Raw genomic sequence first — 21,154 nt, 5'->3', positions numbered from 1 at the left:
TCATAATTCTTTGGATATCAAGTATGCCTCATCTTCCTATGTCCTGACCTCTTTCATTCTTTGCATCACTTGGTTTTCACTCTTCTCCATCACCTCAGTTGCTTTAATTCTGATACTAAGACACTATAAACACAAGTTGAAAGATTCAGTATGATGTGATGCAGGAGCCATTTTTCACAGAGAAATGTGTGATGATATGAAATGGTCCCTTGAAAAACTATCAATAGAAATGCAATCTTGAATTGTTAAGAACAATTAATTCCTTTAATATTTGATGAAAGAAGTTTAAAAATTTGAATAATTGCAAGTGAATATTTTTTGCAGAGCTTCAGCACAGATATGAAGACCTGAACAGTATCTGTTTCATGCTGGGTAATTCGGAGTCTTGCTTCCCAAAAAGTATTACAAAGGCCTGAATGCCCACACCTCATTCTAGAATACAGAATAGGGACAATTTCCAGTTCCACAAACCCAACTTGGGAGAAGGTGTTCCAGATGGTCAGATTCCTGTTCGAGGAGTGAGGATGTTAACAAACGTTGGGCTTGGAGACAACAACAGAGGGTGTTGAATACTGAGATGGGCTATATGAAATGCTGGCTACTTTGCTCTGAGATTTGTAAGAAAACTAATATAATAATAAAAAGAAAAATCCCCTCTAGCCTGAGTGTTTTACACCCCGACACTCTCCTACACACTTCAACTAACCAATTCATGCTGGCTCAGGCTCCCCACCAACCCCCATGGTCCCTCACACTCCATGCCAAATTTTGCACCTTACCACTCTATTAATGTATTCATTAATTCTGATGGAAAACTCAGCCTATAAAAATATCAGACTGCTCAACATTAAAGACAGTTGAACTGTCAATCAAACCATGAATTGGTAGGCTGAAGACAGGATAGAGTGTGAGATCAGTACTGCAATGTAAGTTCTATTAAGATATCTCCCAGGCTTGTGCTAACAAATAGAATGAAACAGCAAGCATTACATTTTTTTAAAGTTTTCTTTATTTTGAAAGCCAGGAGATTTAAATGCCTTGACAGCTTGAAAGTTCTGTGGATTTAAATGCCTTCACAGTTTGACAGTTAGATTGCATTCATGCAATTAAGCACCTTCAGGTCTACTTTTAATATGAAAAGATATTTAACCTCTGGTAAAGGGAACTTTATCTCTCCCAAAGGTGTACTTGGACCTTTGATTTCCATTTGTTTGTGGGAGGTTGGAGACTGGTTGAATGAGCGTTTATTTTCCCTTTTGAGAAGTGGTGATGAGCTGGCCTCTTAAATTGCTGCAGTCCTTGGATTTCTAGTGCACTGGAAAATCAAGCCCTGCTATTCCCAGTATTATCAGAAAAGTTAAAGACTTTAAAAGTATGCAGAATTTCCCAATGTACCTGAATATTAGACTCAGATTAAAAGGAAGCATGGACCAGGTTTTTGGACTTTGTTACAAATAAGTATATTCTAGCTGTTGACAAACAGCTATTACTTAATATGTTACCTCTGCACACACATAAGACACATACAAAACATGGATTTGATGGACAGAGAGAGATAGACAGACAGAAAGGTAGTGCAATGGTCTCTGTTTACAGGGTTTGCAGAACTGATCCTTTTAGCTTGTCTGGGTCTGCTGCTCCTTGACATTCTTTCCTCAAGTTACTTAACTTGTTTGCAAGAACACAGTGCAACTAGTTCATAACGCATAAAGTTTCTGACTTATTGGTTAAAATCTACAGCCTACAACAACTGATAGGGGAAATAAACTGACATTCTTCAGGATTGAGGTTACTGCGGGACATCTCTCCATTGACTTCTGATCAAAACATTCACACCAACAAGCTGGTTGACTACCTGGAAGCCAATCACAAGCTGTTTGGCTACCTGGGAGCCAATCACATGGTTGTTGGCAAGCAGATTGTTCTGTCATCATTCCACAGACCAATCAGCTACTTGTTGCCAGATGCCATTACTTAATAAAGGTGGTAAGGAAAAGCCAGGAAACTATAGACCAGTGAACCTGACATCAGTTGTGGGCAAGTTGTTGGAGTAGATCCTGAGGGACAGGATATTCATGTATTTGGAAAGGCAAGGACCGATTAGGAATAGTCAACATGACTTTGTGCGTGGGAAATCGTGTCTCACTAACTTGACTGAGTTTTTTGAAGAAGTGACAAAGAGGAATAATGAAGGCAGAGTGCTGGATGTTGTTCAAATCGACTTCAGTAAAGTATTCAACAAGGTTCCACATGGTAGATTGGTTAGCAAGGTGAGAACTCATGGAATACAGGGAGAACTATCCATTTGCATACAAAATTGACTTGAAGGTAGAAGACAGAAGGTGGTGGGTGGAGGATTGCTTTTTGGACTGGATGCCTGTGACCAGTGTTGCAGAGATTAGTCCTGGGTCCACTGCTTTTGTCATTTATATAAATGATTTGGATGTGAATGTAGGTGGTATGGTTAGTAAACCTGCAGATGACACCAAAATTAGTGATATAGTGGACAGCGAAGGTGGTTACCTCAGGATACAACGTGATCTTGATCAGATGAGCTGAGGAGTGGCAGTCAGAGTTTAATTTTGATAAATGTGAGGTGCTATATTTTGGTAGGGCAAATCAGGGCAGGACAAATATACTTAACGGTGAGGCCATGGAGAGTGTTGCCGAACAAAGAAACCTTGGAGTGCAGGTTCATAGTTCCTTGAAAGTGGAGTCGCAGGTAAACAGTAGTAAAGAAGGCATTTGGTATGCTTGCCTTTATTGGTAGGTGCATTGAGTATACAAGTTGGGAGGTCATGCGCAGCTGTACAGGACATTGGTTAGGCCACTTTTGGAATACTGCAATCAATACTGGTCTTGCTTTAGGAAAGATGTAGTTAAACCTGAAAGCGTTCAAACAAGGATATTGCCAGGGTTGGAAGGTTTGAGCTACAGAAAGCTGAATAGGCTGGAGCGATTTTCCCTGGAGCGTTGGAGGCTGAGGGGTGACCTTAGAGAAGTTTAGAAAATCATGAGGGGCTTGGATAGGGTGAATAGTCAAGGTCTTTTCCCCAGGATAAGGGAGTCAAAAACTAGAGGGCATAGGTTTAAGATGAGGGGGGAAAAGATTTAAAATGAACCCAAGGGGCAACTTTTTCATGCAGAGGGTGGTGCATGTATGGAATGAGCTGCCAGAAGAAGTGACGGAGACTGGTACAATTACAACATTTAAAAGTACTTAGTACTCAACATCAACAAATGCCAATCTTCAAGCACCGTCCTACAACTCATCCACTTTATCCTTCACCATAATATTTTCACCTTTGACAACCAGTTCTTCTTCCAGACACACAGTACAGCCACGGGGACAAAATTGCACCCCAATATGCCAACATTTTCATGCACAGGTTTGAACAAGACTTCTTCTCTATGCAGGCCCTCCAACCAACACTATACGCCAGGTGCATTGACGACATTTTCTTCCACTAGACACATGGCGATAAGTCACTGAAACAACTACACAGTAATATCAATGAGTTTCATCCCACCATCAAACTCATCATGGATTACGCTTTAGTATCTGTCTCATTCTTGGACACATACACCTTCATCAAGGATGGGCATCTCATTACCTCATTCTACCACAAACCCACGAATAACCTCATGATGCTACACTTCTCCAGCATCCATCCAAAACATATTAAAACAGCCATTCACTATGGACAAGCCCTACGCATACATAGGATCTTTTAAAATGAGGAGGAACATGACAGGCACTTGGAAGTACTCAAGGATGCCCTCATAAGAATGGGGTATGATGCTCAACTCATCGACCGCCAGTTCTGACGTGACACAGCGAGAAATCGTAATGACCCCCTCAGGAGACAGACACTGATTGCAACCGATATGGTACCCTTCGTTGTCCAGTACTTCCCAGGGTCCAAAAGACTACACCATGTTCCACGCAGCCTACAACATATTATCAAGAGGATGAGCACCTCGCCAAGACCTTCTTATGCTTCCACGTCTTGCCTTTAAACAACCACTAAATCTCAAACAGATCATTGTTCACAGCAAACTGCCCAGCTTCCAGGACAACACCATACAACCCTGTCACAGCAGATGCTGCAAGCCATGTTAGAGTGTTGACATGGATACCATTACACATGGGGACACCACTCACCATGTACATGGCAGGTACTCATGTATTGAAAATGTGTTGCTGGAAAAGCGCAGCAGGTCAGGCAGCATCCAAGGAGCAGGAGAATCGACGTTTTGGGCATAAGCCCTTCTTCAGGGCTTATGTTCCTGTTCCTTGGATGCTGCCTGACCTGCTGCGCTTTTCCAGCAACACATTTTCAGCTCTGATCTCCAGCATCTGCAGTCCTCACTTTCTCCTCGAAAGTACTCAAGTGTTGTCTATCTCATATGCTGCAGGCAAGGATGCCCTGAGGCGTGGTACACTGGTAAGACCAAGCGGAAGCTATGACAATGGATGAATGGACACTGCCCAACAATCACCAGACAGGAGCGTTCCCATGCAGTCGCAGAACACTTCAGCAGTCCGGGACATTCGACCTCAAACCTTTGGTGACCATCCTCCAAGGCAGACTTTGGGACAGGCAACAACGCAAAATGGCTGAGCAGAGGCTGATAGCCAAGTTCAGTACACATGGGGATGGCCTCAATCAGGACCTTGGGTTCATGGGTACAGATGACCTTGGGTACAGATGACCTTGGGTACAGATGACCCCACTGCACTACACACTCTCTCTCACACTTACACACATACTCCTACAGACACACACACTCACGCTGGTCCTCTCTCATACGCTCACACATACACACCCACACATGCACCTTCTCACAGTTTTTACACACACACATACACTCTCTCACAGACACATATACCCCCCTTGCCTACACACATATACATATACATTTTTGGAGTGAATTTGTTACTTGCAGAATTACATTTTATTTTGCTCAAAACTGCATGAATCCTTGTAATATTCTGTAAATCCCCTTTTTAGAAATAGAATCAGTCTGAACATTGGGGCACAGACAGCCTCACACAGGACACCTCACACCTTCAGTGCATTATCTGGGCTGACATGGCACCTATAGTTAAAGTTCACTTGAGAATATAACTTTAAAAAAAATAGTTCCGGGATTTACATATGAAAGAACTGAAACCAACACGGTCATTCTAAAAGATGAGAGACGTAACAAACAATCCAGATCTCTCATTTCATTGCATCACACTGTAAACTTTTGCTGTAAATTCTGTGTCTTACGATCTTATACTCCACAACCGTCTGATGAAGGAGCAGCGCTCTGAAAGCTAGTGCTTCCAAATAAACCTGCTGGACTATAATCTGATGTTGCAGGATTTGTAACATTGAAAAGGCATCTGGATGGTTACATGAATCGGAAGGGTTCAGAGGGATACAGGCCAAATGCAACTAGATTAATTTAGGATATCTAGTCAGCACAGATGAGTTGGACCTAAGGGTCTACAGTAGCGCCTCGACTTACGAACTAAATGCGTTCTGGGACCCGGTTCGCGAACCGAAAAGTTCGCGAACCGAATCAACTTTTCCCATTGTTCGGATAGCGTAAGAATGCTTGGACGGCTGTTCACAGCGCACGCGCCAAAGACGAACTGAATGAGATCACGCGGGGTCCGAGAGCGTTTGCGTTCAACAAGCGCGTAGCAAAGCAGAACAATGAAACCACGTGGTCGCACACGGGCCTTTTGCATTCATACCTTCGTTCGTACCTTGAATTTCGTACGTACATTGAAGCAAAATTTTACGTACATTCCTGTTCGTAAACCGATTTGTTCGTGAACGAGGTCGTTCGTATGTCGAGGCGCTACTGTATTTCCATGCTGTATATCTCTATGACTCTATGAGTTCTTTTCACACCTTCTGACTCCAAAGGTGAAGAGGGACTGGATGCAATCCTGTAATTATCTTATTGCTGACATGGTCAATGATTTAGTTGTGACTGTAATTGAGTAAATTGGTACCTCCAGAAATGTTGTGGAGAACAAGGAGCTGAAGCTGAACAGTTGAAATTTTGGAAGTGCAGTTGTAAGTGAATTCTGGGATATTTTACCCCAGGGATAGAGATAAGGAGAGATGGGTCAGGAGTGAAAACAGGATTGGAGGGTGGGGAGGATGTGTGTGTTGTGTGATACAATGAAGTAAGCAGAGATTACCTTATCTGTGAGATCGACAAGATGGTGAGGTAAGGAGTTAGCTGTGAATATGGTTCAGTGAGTTTACATGAAGGAAGAGATTTAGGGAGGATAAAGTGGCAATGAATTCGGAGGACAGAAAATGTGGTAGGTTGAAATGGAGGTTAAAATCATGGGGGGGGGCGGGGGGAGTCTTAGTTTCATAGAAATAGAAGCAGGAGGAGGCCATTTGTCACGTTGAGCCCGCTCCGCCATTCTTTAAGATCATGGCTGACCTATCCATCTTCTCAGCTCCTCCTCCTAACCCTTAATTCCCCTGCCATGCAAAATTCCATCCAGCTGGCTTGAATATATTTAATGAAACTGCCTCTATTGCTTCCTTGGACACAAAATTCCAGAGATTCACCATACTCTGGGAAAAGCAATTTCTCTTCATCTCTGTACTAAATCTACTCCCCCTAATCCTGAGGCCATGTGCTCTAATCCTAGTCTCAGAGGAAACAACTTGCCTGCCTCTATCTTATCTATCCCTTTCATAATTTTATATCTTTCTATAAGACCCCCTCTCATTCTTTTAAATTCTAGTGAGTACAGATCCAGGTGGCTCAACTTCTCCTCATAGGTAATCCTCTCATCTCTGGAAAGAATGTGGTGATCCTCCTCTGCACCACCTCCAAAGCCAGTATATCCTTCCTCAACTAAGGAGACTAGAACTGCATTCAAATACTCCAGATGTGGACTCACTAACACCTTGTACAATTGTAGCAGAACCTTCGTGCTTTTCAATTCAATCCTTCTAGCAATGAAAGCCAATATTCCATTTGCCATCCTGATTACCTGTTGAACCCGCATATCAACTGGTGCAGAGGTTCAAGAAGAAAAATGATCTCAGTTTAAAAACTTCATTACTTGGAAAAATGATAACGAAATGGTGAGCCAGGTTTGGAGGTGTCATTAAGCTGGGGCAGTGATGTCCTCAATCCTCAGTTAGTTATCCATCATGATGCTAACATAAACACACTAATTCTTCGATAATGAGATGATTCTTCACAAATGAATAGACTTGTTGGAGAGAGATTTGCAGAAGGGCAATGAGATGTGATTTGCTGACAGTCTACAATATTAACGCAGAAAGGATGAATTCTACAGGAAAGAAACATTTGAGATTAGACCCCAGCAGTGGGAGTGGGGCTGCTGCCCAGAATGATCTGGGCGAGCTCTGGAGGATGAGTGGAAGGAGTAGAGGGAAACTGTAGGCTTAATGAGAGAGAGGGCAGCTGTCCAGGCTGTGGTGGTGGTAATACAGATGAAAAGCTCCAGGAGTTCAGAAAGCATGGGGTTAGGAATGGAGAGGGTGGTTTGCTTAAAGGCAGAGAAATTAAAGGAAGTGCAACTATAGAAGATAAAATCTAGATGAGTTAAAAAGGTAAGAAATAAAATGAAGGAAGAGTGATCACGGATACAGAGGGATGGGCTTGAGTCTGGAAATAGCAGACAAAATGCATACATAATGTACCACAGTAAGATCAAATTACGTAGGTATGATTACATCATAACCTGACAGCAAATAGGAACCAGAAAGATACAGAAAATAATAGGAAGGTGGTATTCTTGCTGTGAGACCAAAAAGATGTAGACAACCACAGAGAATAACATAAAAGAGAGGTAAAGGCTTGTTGCTCAGTCACAGGTGATTATTTTGAACAGGCTGTAGGATTTATATAGAAACATGGAAAATTGGAGGAGTAAGCCATTCGGTCCCTCAAGCCTGCTTTGCCATTCATATGATCACAGGTGATCATCCAATTTAACAGCTTGTTCCCACTTTTGAATCAAGTGCTATGTCCAACTTCTTCTTGGAATTATATTTGGCCTTGACCATTTTCCATAGCAGCAAATTCCACAGGATCACCACTCTGTGGGCGAAGGAATTTCTCCTCACCTCAATCCTAAATGGTTTAGCTCTTATCCTTTGATTGTAATCCCTGGTATGGACTTGCCTGCCATCAGCAACATCCTCCCTGTTTCTACTCTATTTAGTTCAGTTCAAATGTATAGGTTTCTGTAAGAACCTCCTCCCAGTCTTCTAATCTTCAGCAAATATAATCCTAACTGATTCAACCTCTCTTCACACACCATACCCACCTCCTGGGATTTAGAACATAAAACAGTACAGCACAGTACAGGCCCTTCGGCCTTTGATGTTGTGCCGACTTTTTATCCTACTCTAAGATCAAACTAATATATACACTCTTCAATTTACTATCATCCATGTGCCTATTCAAGAGGATCTTAAATGTCCCTAATGTCTCTGACGCTACCACCACTAGCAGTACATTCCATACACCCACCACTCTGTGTAAAGAACCAACATCTGACATCTCCACCGAATCAGCTTGAAATTATGCCCCCTCATGATAGACATTTCTGTCCTGGAAAAATGTTTCTGGCTATCCACACTATCTATGCCTCTCAACATCCTGTACACCTCTATCAAGTCACTCTCATCCTCTTCACTCCAATGAGAAAAGCCCTAGCTCCCTCAACCTTTCTTCATAAGACATGCCCTCCAGTCCAGGCAGCATCCTGGTAAATCTCCTCTGCACTCTCTCTAAAGCTTCCACATCCTTCCTATAATGAGGTGACCAGAACTGAACACAATATTCCAAGTGTGGTCTAACCGGGGCTCCATAGAACTGCAGCATAACCTCGCAGCTGTTAAACTCAATTCTTCTGCTAATGAAAGGCAACACACTATACACCTTCTTAACAACTCTATCAACTTGAATGGCAACTTTGAAAGATCTATGGGCATGGACCCCAAGATCCCTCTGTTCCTCCACACTGCCAAGAATCCTGCCTTTAACCCTGTAATCTGCATTTAAATTCAAACTTCCAAAAAGTGAATTACTTCACACTTTTCCAGGTTGAACTCCATCTGTCACTTCTCAGCCCAGCTCTGTATTCTGTCAATGCCCCATTGCAACCTACAACGCCCCTCCACGTTTGTGTCTTCAGCAAACTTACAAATCCACCCTTCCACGTCCTCATCCAAACCATTTATAAAAATCACAAAGAGCAGAGGTCCCAGAACTGATCCCCACAGCACACCGCTGGTCACCAAGCTCCAGGCTGAATACTGTCCATGTACTACCACCCTGCCTTCTTTGGGCCAGCCAATCTGTTTCCAGCCAGGTTTCCCTGTATCCCATGCAACCTTATTTTCTGAATGAACCTACCATGGGGAACCTTATCAAACGCCTTGCTAAAATCCATATACACTACATCCTACTGCTCTATTTCCAATGTGCTTTGTCACATCCTCAAATAATTTAATAAGGCTTGTGAGGCATGAGCTGCCCCTCACAAAACCATGCTATCAAATCGGTGCTGGGTCCACTACGTTTCATCATTTATATAAATGATTTGAATGTGAGCATAAGAGGTATGGTTAGTAAGTTTGCAGATGACACCAAAATAAGAGATGTAGTGGACAGCAAAAAAGGTTACTTCAGATTACAACAGGATCTTGATCAGATGGGCCAATCGGCTGAGAAGTGGCAGATGGAGTTTAATTTGGATAAATGTGGGGTGCTGCATTTTGGGAAAGCAAATCTTAGCAGGACTTATACACTTAACGGTAAGATCCCGAGGGAGTGTTGCTGAACAAAGAGACCTTAGGGTGCAGGTTCATAGCTCCTTGAAAGTGGAGTCACAGGTAGATAGGATAGTGAAGAAGGCGTTTGGAATGCTTTCCTTTATTGGTCAAAGTATTGTGTACAGAAGTTTGGAGGTCATGTTGCGGCTGTACAGGACATTGGTGAGGCCACTGTTGGAATATTGTGCTCAATTCTGGTCTCCTTCCTATTAGAAGGATGTTGTGAAACTTGAAAGGGTTCAGAAAAGATTTATAAGGATGTTGCCAGGGTTGGAGGATTTGAGTTATAGAGAGAGTCTGAATAGATGGGGGCAGTTTTCCCTGGAGCGTCGGAGGCTGAGGAATGACCTTATCGAGGTTTATAAAATCATGAGGGGCATGGATAGGGTAAAGAGAAAAAGTATTTTCCCTGGGGTCGGGAAGTCCAGAACTAGAGGGCATAGGTTTAGAGTGAGAGGAGAAAGATATAAAAGAGACCAAAGGGGCAAGGTTTTCACGCAGAGGGTGGTACGTGTATGGAATGAGCTGCCAGAGGAAGTGGTGGAAGCTGGTATAATTGCAACAATTAAAAGGATGGGTATATGAATAGGAAGGGTTTGGAGGGATATGGGCCAGGTGCTGGCAGATGGGACTAGATTGGGTAGGGATATCTGGTTGGCATGGACAGGTTGGGCCGAAGGGTCTATTTCCATGCTGTACATTTCTATGACTCTATGATTCCAGATCTCCCCTTCATCCTTCTAAACTCCATTGAGTACAAACCCAGAGTTCTCAAACATTCCTCATATATTAAGCTTCTCATTCCTGGGACCATTCTCGTGAACCTCCTCTGAATATGCTTCAGGGTCAATACATCCTTCCTGAAATATGGTGCCCTAAACTGTACTCAATACACCAAATGTGAACCTTATAGAATCTCAGAAGTACATCCCTGCTTTTACATTCAAGTACTTTCAAACTAAATGGCATCATTGCATTTGCCTTCCTAACTACTGACTCAACCTGCAGGCTTACCTTGAGAGATTCCTGATTGAGAACTCCCAAGTCTCTTTGCACTTCAGACTTTTGAATTTTCTCCCCATTTAGAAAATAGTCCATGCCTCTATTCTTTCCTTTAAAGCGCATAACCTCATATCTCATTGTACTCCATTTGCCACTTCTTTGTCCACTCTCCTAACCTGGCTAAATCCTTCTGCAGCCTCCCCACCTCCTCAATGCTACCTGTCCCTCTATCTACCTTTGTGTCACTTGCAAACGTAGCCAGAATGCCCTCAGTTCCCTCATTTAGATCGTTGATGTATAAAGTGAAAAGTTGTGGTCCCAACACTGAGCCTTGCAGAACACCACTGGTCACCAACTGCCATCCTAAGAAGGGCCCTTTTATCCCCACTCTCTGCCAGACAGCCAAGCTTCTATCCATGCGAGCACCTTACCTCTAACACCTTGGGCCCTTCTTACTCAGTAGCCTCCTGTGCAGCATCTTGTCAAAGATTTTGTTTAAGTCCAGATAGATAACATCCATTGGCTCTCCTCAGTCTAACCTGCTTGTTACCTCCTCAAAGGTTTCTAGCAGATTTGTCAGGCATGATATCCCCCTGATAAAACCATGCTGACTTTGTCCTATTTTACCATTCACTTCCAAGTATTCAGAAATCTCATCCTTTACAATGGATTGCAGGATCTTATCTGTGACCAAGGTTAGGCTTATCAGGCTGTAATTTTCCGTTTTTTGCCTTACACCCTTTTTTTGTGGAGTGAATCAAATCGGCTGAAAACTGGTATCTGTAATGCTGGGGATCACCGGATGAGGATGAGATGGATCATCCACTTGGCACTTCTAGCTGAAGATTGCTGCGAAAACTTCAGCCTGATCTTTTGCACTGACGTGTTGGACTCTTCCATAATTGAGGATGGGGATGTTTGTGGAGCCTCGTTAATCATTCGTTCACCGTCTTTCACAACTGGGTGTGGCAAGACTGCAGAACTTTGATCTCATCCATTGGTTATGATATTATTTAGCTCTGTCTATCACTTGCTGTTTATGCTGTTTGGCATGAAAGTAGCCGTATTTGATAGCTTCACCAGCTATGCCTGGCACTGCTCCTGGCATGCGATCCTGCACTCTTCATTGAACCAGCATTGATCCTTTGGCTTGATGGTAATGGTTGAGTGGGAAATATGCCGGGCCATGAGGTTATAGATTCTGCTGAAGTATAATTCTGCTATTGATGGGCCACAGCAACTTGTGGGTGCCCAGTCTTGAGTTGCTAGATCTGTTCGAAATCTGCACCATTTTGCGTGGTGATAGTGCCACACAACATGATGGAGGTGAGACTTCACCTCCCCAAGGACTGTGCAGTCCTCACTTTTGCTGATACTATCATGGATAGATGCATCTGCAGCTGGCAGATTGGTGAGGATGAGATCAATCAAGTTTTTTTTTCCATTTGTTGTTTCCCTCACCACCTACTGCAGACACAGTCTAGCAACTATATTCTTTAGGACCCGACTAGCTCAATTATTAGTGCTACTGCCAAGCCCCTCTTGGTGATGGACATTGAAATCTCCCACCCAGAGTACATTTTGTGCCCTTGTCATCCTCAGTGCTTCCTCAAAGTGTTGTTCAACATGGAAGGGTACCGATTCATCAGCTGAGGGGGAATGGTACATAGTAATCAACAGGAAGTTTCTTTGCCATGTTTAACTCTGAAGCTACAAGACTTCATAGAGTCCAGACTCAAATTAGAGGACTTCCCAGGGCAATGTCCTCCCAACTGTATCCTATTGTGCTGCCTCCGCTGCTGGGTCTGTCCTGCCAGTGGGTCAGGACATATCCAGGGATAGTGATGGTGATGGTGATGGTGGTGTCTGGGGTATTGTCTGTAAGGTATGAATATGATTATGTCAGGCTGTTGCTTGGCTAGTCTGCGAGATTGCTCTCCCAATTTTGGAATTTTCAATAAAAGCAGCCAAGAGGGCTTTTCTTTATAACCTTTAGTGAAAGCTGCAGCCTGTTTTTAAAAAGTAAGGGGTTTAAAAACAAAACTTTAGTTCATAATCTGTATTATTTGCATCTTTCTGTTCACCGTCACCATCCGGTAAGGAAGGAGGTGTGATAAATAACATCTGGATCCTCTACAATTCCCATCCTTATATTCCCCAGGAACCCATAACGAAATGGGTAACCTTCCTACTTTGACAGTTGCTAATCTTTTAAGTACCATCTCTTTCAAGCACTGCAATTTCTCCAGCATCTCGTCTTTAACTGTGACATGGAAATATTCCTTTTGAAAGGAACACAATTTGTAGAGCAGAAATGAGAAAGGAACTGAAAAGAATAAAGAGAGTATAAGGGAATTGATTAGCAGGTGAGGGAACCCAAAGAACTCAATCATTAGCACATTAGAAGTTGAAGGGGATGATGCTCTAAATATCTCAGCTTCTCAGTCATATCCACTGCCTCCACAGAACAATACCATTTTTTAACTCAATTCATCCCCATTCTTGCTTTGCTTCTCTATTACTTCACATCAAAATTTATTTTGTAAAATCCAGGAATTCATCTCCCTTTATCTTCACACTGGTTACCACTGGAATTGTACTCTGAATAAGGAAGAGAAAGAATACTAGCATTCATTTATTGTCTCTCTGAAGTAATTATGATGCTAGTCACTGTTATAATCTTTGTTATAATCTGCATTTCCATACAGTAAGATTACACAACAGTAATGACATTAATAGCCAAATATTCTCTTTTAGAGCATTTATTTAAGGAAATCAGGCTCTCATTTAATAATGTTATAGAGTTTTCATCCACTTATTAAAACAGATAGGGCTCAGTTTCTGATTTTATTTGAAAGATGTTACTGACTAATGACAAAGTTCTTACAATGGAGCCAAGTCTTTCATAGCATGTGAAAGAGAAAAAAAGACAAAATCGGCACATTCAGATATGCTTTTTTCAGTTGCATACTGACTTGTAGAGAAACAGGTCTCTTACCATCTGAACTCGGTACAAGATACTAATTCCTAAAGTCATAAATGGCTTGGAGAAATCGATGACCTTCTCACGTTCTGCTGTGATGGTTAAACCTGCTACAGCCAGGTCAGCTTTCTGTAAACACATGACAAGTATAACAAACAGAACAGGACAGTGATGACTGAACAACACACAAATACATGTCACCAACTGTACTTAAAGCATATTGGGTATTTGGTATTGGGTAAGCATAAGATCTAAGCATAAAATTAATATCAGAAAGAAAAAATAGTTTTGCCTAAACTTTTAAACCATGTTTATATGGAGAGCTTTCCTTGTATACATCAAAATCAATGTAACCAGTTATCAGCAATAATTAAACAGAAATCAGTGTATCTATCATATTGGGGTATTTGACTACTGGGTTTGAAATCACAATGTGTACAGTGTATTTTTCTCTAAGTTACATTCACCCAGACTCAATTTTGTTCTTATATGGGGATGTGGGTGTCACTGGCTTGGCCAGCATTTTTTGCCCATCACTAGTTGCACAATGAACTTATGCTATTTCATTAAGCAGTTAAGAATCACATTGCTGTGGGTCTGGAGTCACATGTGCGCTCGACCAGGGAAGGGCAAATTTCCTTCCCTAAAGGGGGTTTGAGAACCAGAATGGATTTTACAATAACCAGTAACAGTCTCCATAATGGGGACCATGAAACTGTATTTCATTGAATTTAAATTCCACCAGCTGTTGAAATGTGATTTGAACCTGTGCCTCCACAGCATTAGCTCGAGTCCAGAATTACCATTCCAGTGACATTTGTGGGTTGGGAACTGGAGCTACGGATCAGATGATGGAGTAGGTAGTGAACAGCCAGATACAGCATCCAGGCAGTCTGTGAGGAGGGATAGGCACTTGAGAGGACAAAGGTGCAGTCAGTGTGATGGGTTGAAGTGTGTCTATTTTAACACAAGAAGTATCAATAATAAGGGTGATGAACTTAGAGCATGGATCAGTACTTGGAACTATGATGTTGTGACCATTATGGAAACCTGGATTTCACAGGGGCAAGAATGGCTGTTGGATGTTCCAGGGTTTAGATGTTTCAAAAGGAATAAAGTGGGGTTGGGGGATGGGGGTGGGGTGGGGTGGGAGGGAGTTAAAAGAGGTGAGGGAGTGGCATTGCTCATCAGGTACAGAAAAGGAGGTTGTCGAGAAGGGCTTATTTACAGAGTCAGTATGGGTGGAAGTCACAAACAGGAATGGAGCAGATCATCCAATACTAACAGAGACAGAGGAGCAGATTTGCAACAGGGCTTTTGTCATGGGTGACTTTAACTTTCCGAACATTGACTGGAACCTCCTTCGTTCAAATAGTTTGAATGCAGCAGTTTTTATCAAATGTGTCCAGGAAGGGTTTCAGACTCAATATGTAGATAGGTCGACTAGAGGGGAGGCCATATTGGATTTGGTGCTTGGCAACAAACTATAACTTTCCAAACATAGATTGGGACTGCCATTGTGTTAAGGGTTTAGATGGAGAAGAAATTGTTAAGTGTGTACAAAAAAAGTTTCTGATTCAGTATGTGGATGTACCTACTATAGAAGGTGCAAAACTTGACTTACCCTTGGGAAATAAGATGGGGCAGGTGACGGAGGTGTCAGTGGGGGAGCACTTTGAGGCCAGCGACCATAATTCTATTAGGTTTAAAATAGTGATGGAAAAGGATAGATCAGATCTAAAAGTTGAAGTTCTAAATTGAAGAAAGGCCAATTTTGATGGTATTAGGCAAGAACTTTCCAAAGCTAATTGGGGGCAATGTTTGCAGGTAAAGGTACAGCTGGAAAATGGGAAGCCTTCAGAAATGAGATAACGAGAGTCCAGAGACTGTATATGCCTGTTAGGGTGAAAGGAAAGGCTGGTAGGTATAGGGAATGCTGGATGACTAAAGAAATTGAGGGTTTGGTTAAGAAAAAGAAGGAAGCATATGTCAGGTATAGACAAGACAGATCAAATGAATTCTTAGAAGAGTATGAAGACATGGGTGTATACTTAGAGGGAAATCAGGAGGCAAAATGGGGACATGAGATAGCTTTGGCAAATAAGGCTAAAGAGAGTCCAAAGGGTTTTTTTACAAATACATTAAGGACAAAAGGGTAACTAGAGAGAGAATAGGGCCCCTCAAAGATCAGCAAGGTGGCCTTTGTGTGGAACCGCAGGAGATGTGGAGATACTAAATGAATATTTTGCATCAGTATTTACTGTGGAAAAGGACATGGAAGGTATAGAATGTAGCGAAAATGATGGTGATATCTTGAAAAATGTCCATATTATAGAGGAGGAAGTGCTGGATGTCTTGAAATCCATAAACGTGGATAAATCCCCAGGACTGGATCAGGTGTACTCTAGAACTCTGTGGGAAGTTAGAGAAGTGACTGCTGGCCTCTTGCTGAGATATTTATATCATCGATAGTCACAGGTGAGGTGTCGGAAGACTGGAGGTTGGCTAATGTGGTGCCACTGTTTAAGAAGGGTGGTAAGGACAAGCCAGGGAACTATAGACCAGTGAGCCTGACCTCGGTGGTGGGCAAGTTGTTGGAGGGAATCCCAAGGGACCGGATGTACATGTATTTGGAAAGGCAAGGATTGATTAAGGATAGTCAACATAGCTTTGTGCATGGGAAATCATGTCTCACAAACTTGATTGAGTTTTTGAAGTAACAAAGAGGATTGATGAGGACAGAGGGGTGGACATGATCTATATGGATTTCTGTAAAGTGTTCGGCAAGGTTCCCCATGGGAGATTGGTTAGCAAGGTTAGATGTCATAGAATAGTGGGAGAACTAGCCAGTTGGATGCAGAAGGCTCAGAGGGAGAAAACAGAGGGTGATATTGGAGGGTTGTTTTTCAGATTGGAGGCCTGTGAGTGGAGTGCCAAAAGGATCGGTGCTGGGGCCACGACCTTTCATCATTTATATAAATGATTTGGATGTGAGCATAAGAGGTATAATTAGTAAGTTTGCAGATGACACTAAAATTGGAGGATAGCAAAGATGGTTACCTCAGATTACAATAGGATCTTGATCAGATGGGCCAATGGGCTGAGAAGTGGCAGATGGAGTTTAATTTAGATAAATGTGAGGTGCTGCATTTTGAGAAAGCAATTCTTAGCAGGACGTATATACTTAACGGTAAGGTCCTGGGAAATGTGGCTGAACAAAGAGACCTTGGAGTGCAGGTTCATAGCTCCTTGAAAGTGGAGTCGCAGTTGGTTGGACAGTGAAGAAGGCTTTCCTTTATTGGTCGGAGTATTGAGTACAGGGGTTGGGAGATCATGTTGTGGCAGTAAAAGACTTTGGTTAGGCCACTTTTGGAATATTGTGTGCAGTTCTGGTCTCCCTCCTATTGGAAGGATGTTGTGAAACTTGAAAGGGTTCAGAAAAGATTTATAAGGATGTTGCCAGGGTTGGAGGGCTTGAGTTGAAACTTTATTGCTGGAACAGCACAGCAGGTCAGGCAGCATCCAGGGAACAGGAGATTCGACGTTTCGGGCACAGGCCCTTCTTCAGGAAACTTGGAGGGCTTGAGGTATAGGGAGAGGCTGAATAGGCTGGGGCTGTTTTTCCCTGGAGCATCGGAGGCTGAAGGGTGACCTTATAGAAGTTTATAAAATCACGAGGAGCATGGATAGGATAAATAGACAAAGTGTCTTCCCTGGGGTGGGGGAGTTCAGAACTAGAGGGCATAGGTTTAGGGTGAGAGGGGAAAGATATAAAAACGACTTGAGGAGCAACTGTTTCACGCAGAGGGTGGTATGTGTATGGAATGAGCTGCCAGAGGAAGTGGTGGAGGCTGGTACAATTGCAACATTTAAAAGGCATCTGGATTGGTATATGAATAGGAAGGGTTTGAAGGAAAATGGGCCAGGTGCTGGCAGGTGGGACTAGATTGGGTTGGGATATCTGGTCGGCATGGATGAGTTGGACCGAAGGGTCTGTTTCTGTGCTGCACATCTCTATGACTCTAAGACTCTATGTCAGGTGTCAGATCTCTCGGTGGGACAGCACTTCGATGATAGTGATCACATCTCCATGTCTTTTACTATACTCATGGAGAGGGATAGGAGATGGTAGGGGAAAGTATTTAATTGGGGGAGGGGGAATTACAATGCTATTAGGCAGGAACTGGGATGCCTAAATTGGGAACAGATGTTCTCAGGGAAATGCACAACAGAAATATGGAGGCTGTTGAGGAAGCACTTACTGATAGTGCTGGATAGGTTTGTCCCACTGAGACAAGGAAGGGATGGTTGGGTGAAGGAATCTTGGGTGACAAGGAATGTGGATCATCTAGTTAAGAGGAAGAAGGAAGCTTACTTAAGGTTGAAGAGGCAAGGATTAGACAGGGCTCTAGAGGGTTACAAGGTATCCAAGAAGGAACTGAAGAATGGACTTAGGAGAGCTAGAAGAGGACATGGAAAAGCTTTAGAGGGTAGGACTAAGGAAAACCCCAAGGCATTCTACACTTGTGTGAGAAACCAGAGGATGGCCAGAGTGAGGGTAGGGCTGATCAGGGATAGTGAAGAGAACTACGCCGAGGTAAATCCCCTGGGCCAGATGAGATATAGAGTTGAGAGTGTGGTATTGGAAAAGCACAGCAGGTCAGACAGCATCTGAGGAGCAGGAGAATCAATGTTTCGGGCATAAACCCTTCATCAGGAATCTGTGCTTTTCCAGGAACATACTCTCGACTCTGACCTCCAACATCAGCAGTCCTCACTTTCTACCAGATGGGATATACCCTCGGTTACTACAGGAAGCGAGGGAAGAGACTGCTGTGCTTTTCGCGATGATCTTTGCCTCCTCACTGTCCACTGGAGTACTACCAGATAATTGGAGGGTAGCAAATGTTATTCCCTTGTTCAAGAAAGGGAATAGGTACAATCCTTGGAAATATAGACCAGTCAGTCTTATGTTAGTGGTGGGCAAAGTATTGGAGAGGATTCTGACAGACAGGATTTATGATTACTTGGAAAACTATAGTTTGATTGGAGATAGTCATCATGGCTTTGTGATGGGCAAGTCATGCCTCACAAACATTACTGAATTCTTTGAGGATGTGACAAAACACATTGATGAAGGTAGAGCAGTAGATGTGGTATACATGGATTTTAGCAAGGCATTTCATAAGGTTCCCTGTGGTAGGCTCATGCGGAAAGTAAGGAAGCATGGGATACAGTGAAATCTGGCAGCCTGGACACAGAATTGGCTGGCCCACAGAAGACAGAGGGTGGTGATCCACCCTCCTCTCTGACCTATCAATTTTACCCCTTCCTCCATCCACCTATTGCACTCCCAGCTACCTTCTCCCCAGCCCCACCCCCTCCCACTTATCTCTCCACCCCCGAGGCATCCAGCCTCATTCCTGATGAAGGGCTCCTGCCCGAAACGTCGATTTTCCTGCTCCTCGGATGCTGCCTGACCTGCTGTGCTTTTCCAGCACCGATCTAATCTTGACTCTGATCTCCAGCATCTGCAGTCCTCACTTTCACTGTGTAGATGGAAAGTATTCAGCCTGGAGCTACGTTCTATCACTAATTGTCCCTAATTAGCTACCTGATGAAGGAGAAGTACTAGATAGTGATAGAACGTAGAACAAAGAACAGTACAGCATAATACAGGCCTTTCAACCCTCAATATTGTGCCGGCCATTTATCTTACTCAAGATTGGACTAACCTACATACCCTTCATTGTGTTATCTTCCATGTGCCTATAGTTTCAAATAAACCTGTTGGACTATGACCTGGTGTTGCATGATTTTTAACTTTGTCCTTAAATTAGTTTTGGTGAACAGGCATATAAGTTATGGGCTCCCAGATCCCAACCTGAGCACAGTAGTTCCCTAGGGACCTGTGCCCCTGTTACTGTGCCCTGATGCACCCACCCCCCTGGATCCTGGTGGTGAACTGCCTCCTCAAATCCCTACACTGCATGCAAATTTGGGCAAAGCCACAGGACTTTTAGGGCAGTAGGCCCTGTGTCTTAAAAGACTCCTAGGTGGAACTTCTACATTAACATTGCCCAAACGTTATCACTTATGTTTTAACACATACTTGGTGATAACACAATTAGGAAAAAGAATTATGGGGTGAGAGGAGTAAAAGTCATATTAGCATTGAACAGGAGCACTTTCGGGACTAAAGTAAGAGGTGATCTACTTCTCTACATTTTATAATGATACAGCTCACCTGGTAATGTGTGATGCTGACAGTGGGGATTTAAAACAGGTACACATTAGAGCTCCTGCAATTAAACTTTCATATTGATGACTATATTCACTGACGTAAAATAAACTAATAGTCTCAATCTACAAAGGAGTGAAATTTCAAGTGAAGCCTTTCAATTGATTGCTGAATCTCCAGGATTTGCCCAAGCACTGAAGTGCATGACTGTCAGCATCAACATGATCCTCAGTTACAAAGAAAGATTACTTAACCTCAACTTATTTAAAGCTGGTCTTTAGTTCATTTGTCATTATGTTTATGTTGTTCAGTACTTACCCTTGAAATAAGCTCACCAACCATCCCAGTCCATGTGCCATTGGACTCTGCAACACCATATACACCATCAGCTACTAGTTGGATTTTGTAATAAAATTTCAGGATATCTGACAGCTCCTTCAGCATATCCACACAGAACCCCTCATAACGATCATTTCCTTCCAATTCCTGGTAGTTTGGTTTTAGCATCACATAAGGATTTTCCTAAAGAAAACACGACACTTTGTTCAAAGAGCCAAACAGAGTAGGTACACATAGGCTGTTTCACACAACACTGCAGAAAAGGAAAATTATGTTTGCATTCAGCTATTGTACATATTTAGTAGGTCTATGTTCCACATAAAATTTACTACTGCTATTTTAATATGGAAATTAATCCATTAACCTGATAAAATAAAAACCTATGAATTTACAGATGAACATCATTCATAACAAGCTGACCATTCAGTTAATGCTGCAGTATTTGAAACTGATATCTGGAAATCTGACATTGTGACAGTGTCATCATGAACCAAAGTCATAGAACTAAAATACAACATTTGTTATGAAGTCTCTTATAAAAAAGAAATATTGTTATCCTACATCATCTTAGAAGTATAATTTCTAATATGTTTAGCGATGACCTTAAAGTACAGTAAAAGTTACCTACAAACTGCCATAGGTCAATCAATAGGTGTCACCTACTATTTGAGGCATAGTCTTAGTGAAACTATAATGCAGATGTACGGAGTAGAGTATTAATTCTTCTAATCTTGAGGGAGGAAC

The 21,154-nt window shown here is 42.5% G+C and overlaps 1 protein-coding gene across 2 annotated transcripts in view; it reads right to left on the bottom strand.

Moving 5' to 3' along the window:
* The window catches only part of LOC122540572 (glutamate receptor ionotropic, kainate 4), a 192,569-nt gene that overhangs the window by 21,171 nt on the left and 150,244 nt on the right, over positions 1 to 21,154 (bottom strand). Inside the window, exons 12-13 of one of the 2 annotated variants that reach the window (XM_043676446.2) lie at positions 20,390 to 20,593; positions 13,846 to 13,959 (exon numbers count right to left, since the gene is read on the bottom strand). In XM_043676446.2, coding sequence (XP_043532381.1) covers positions 13,846 to 13,959; positions 20,390 to 20,593 — 318 coding nt within the window. The remainder of the gene's footprint in view (positions 1 to 13,845; positions 13,960 to 20,389; positions 20,594 to 21,154) is intronic. The other variant, XM_087976264.1, reaches the window with a different exon arrangement.

This window comes from Chiloscyllium plagiosum, unplaced genomic scaffold (assembly GCF_037043375.1).
Source record: "Chiloscyllium plagiosum isolate Xiang-an unplaced genomic scaffold, Cpla_swu_hap1 HiC_scaffold_29, whole genome shotgun sequence".
Taxonomy (NCBI): domain Eukaryota; kingdom Metazoa; phylum Chordata; class Chondrichthyes; order Orectolobiformes; family Hemiscylliidae; genus Chiloscyllium; species Chiloscyllium plagiosum.
The sequence above is the reverse complement of the archived record's forward strand: the minus strand, read 5'-3'. Positions and strand labels throughout refer to the sequence as shown.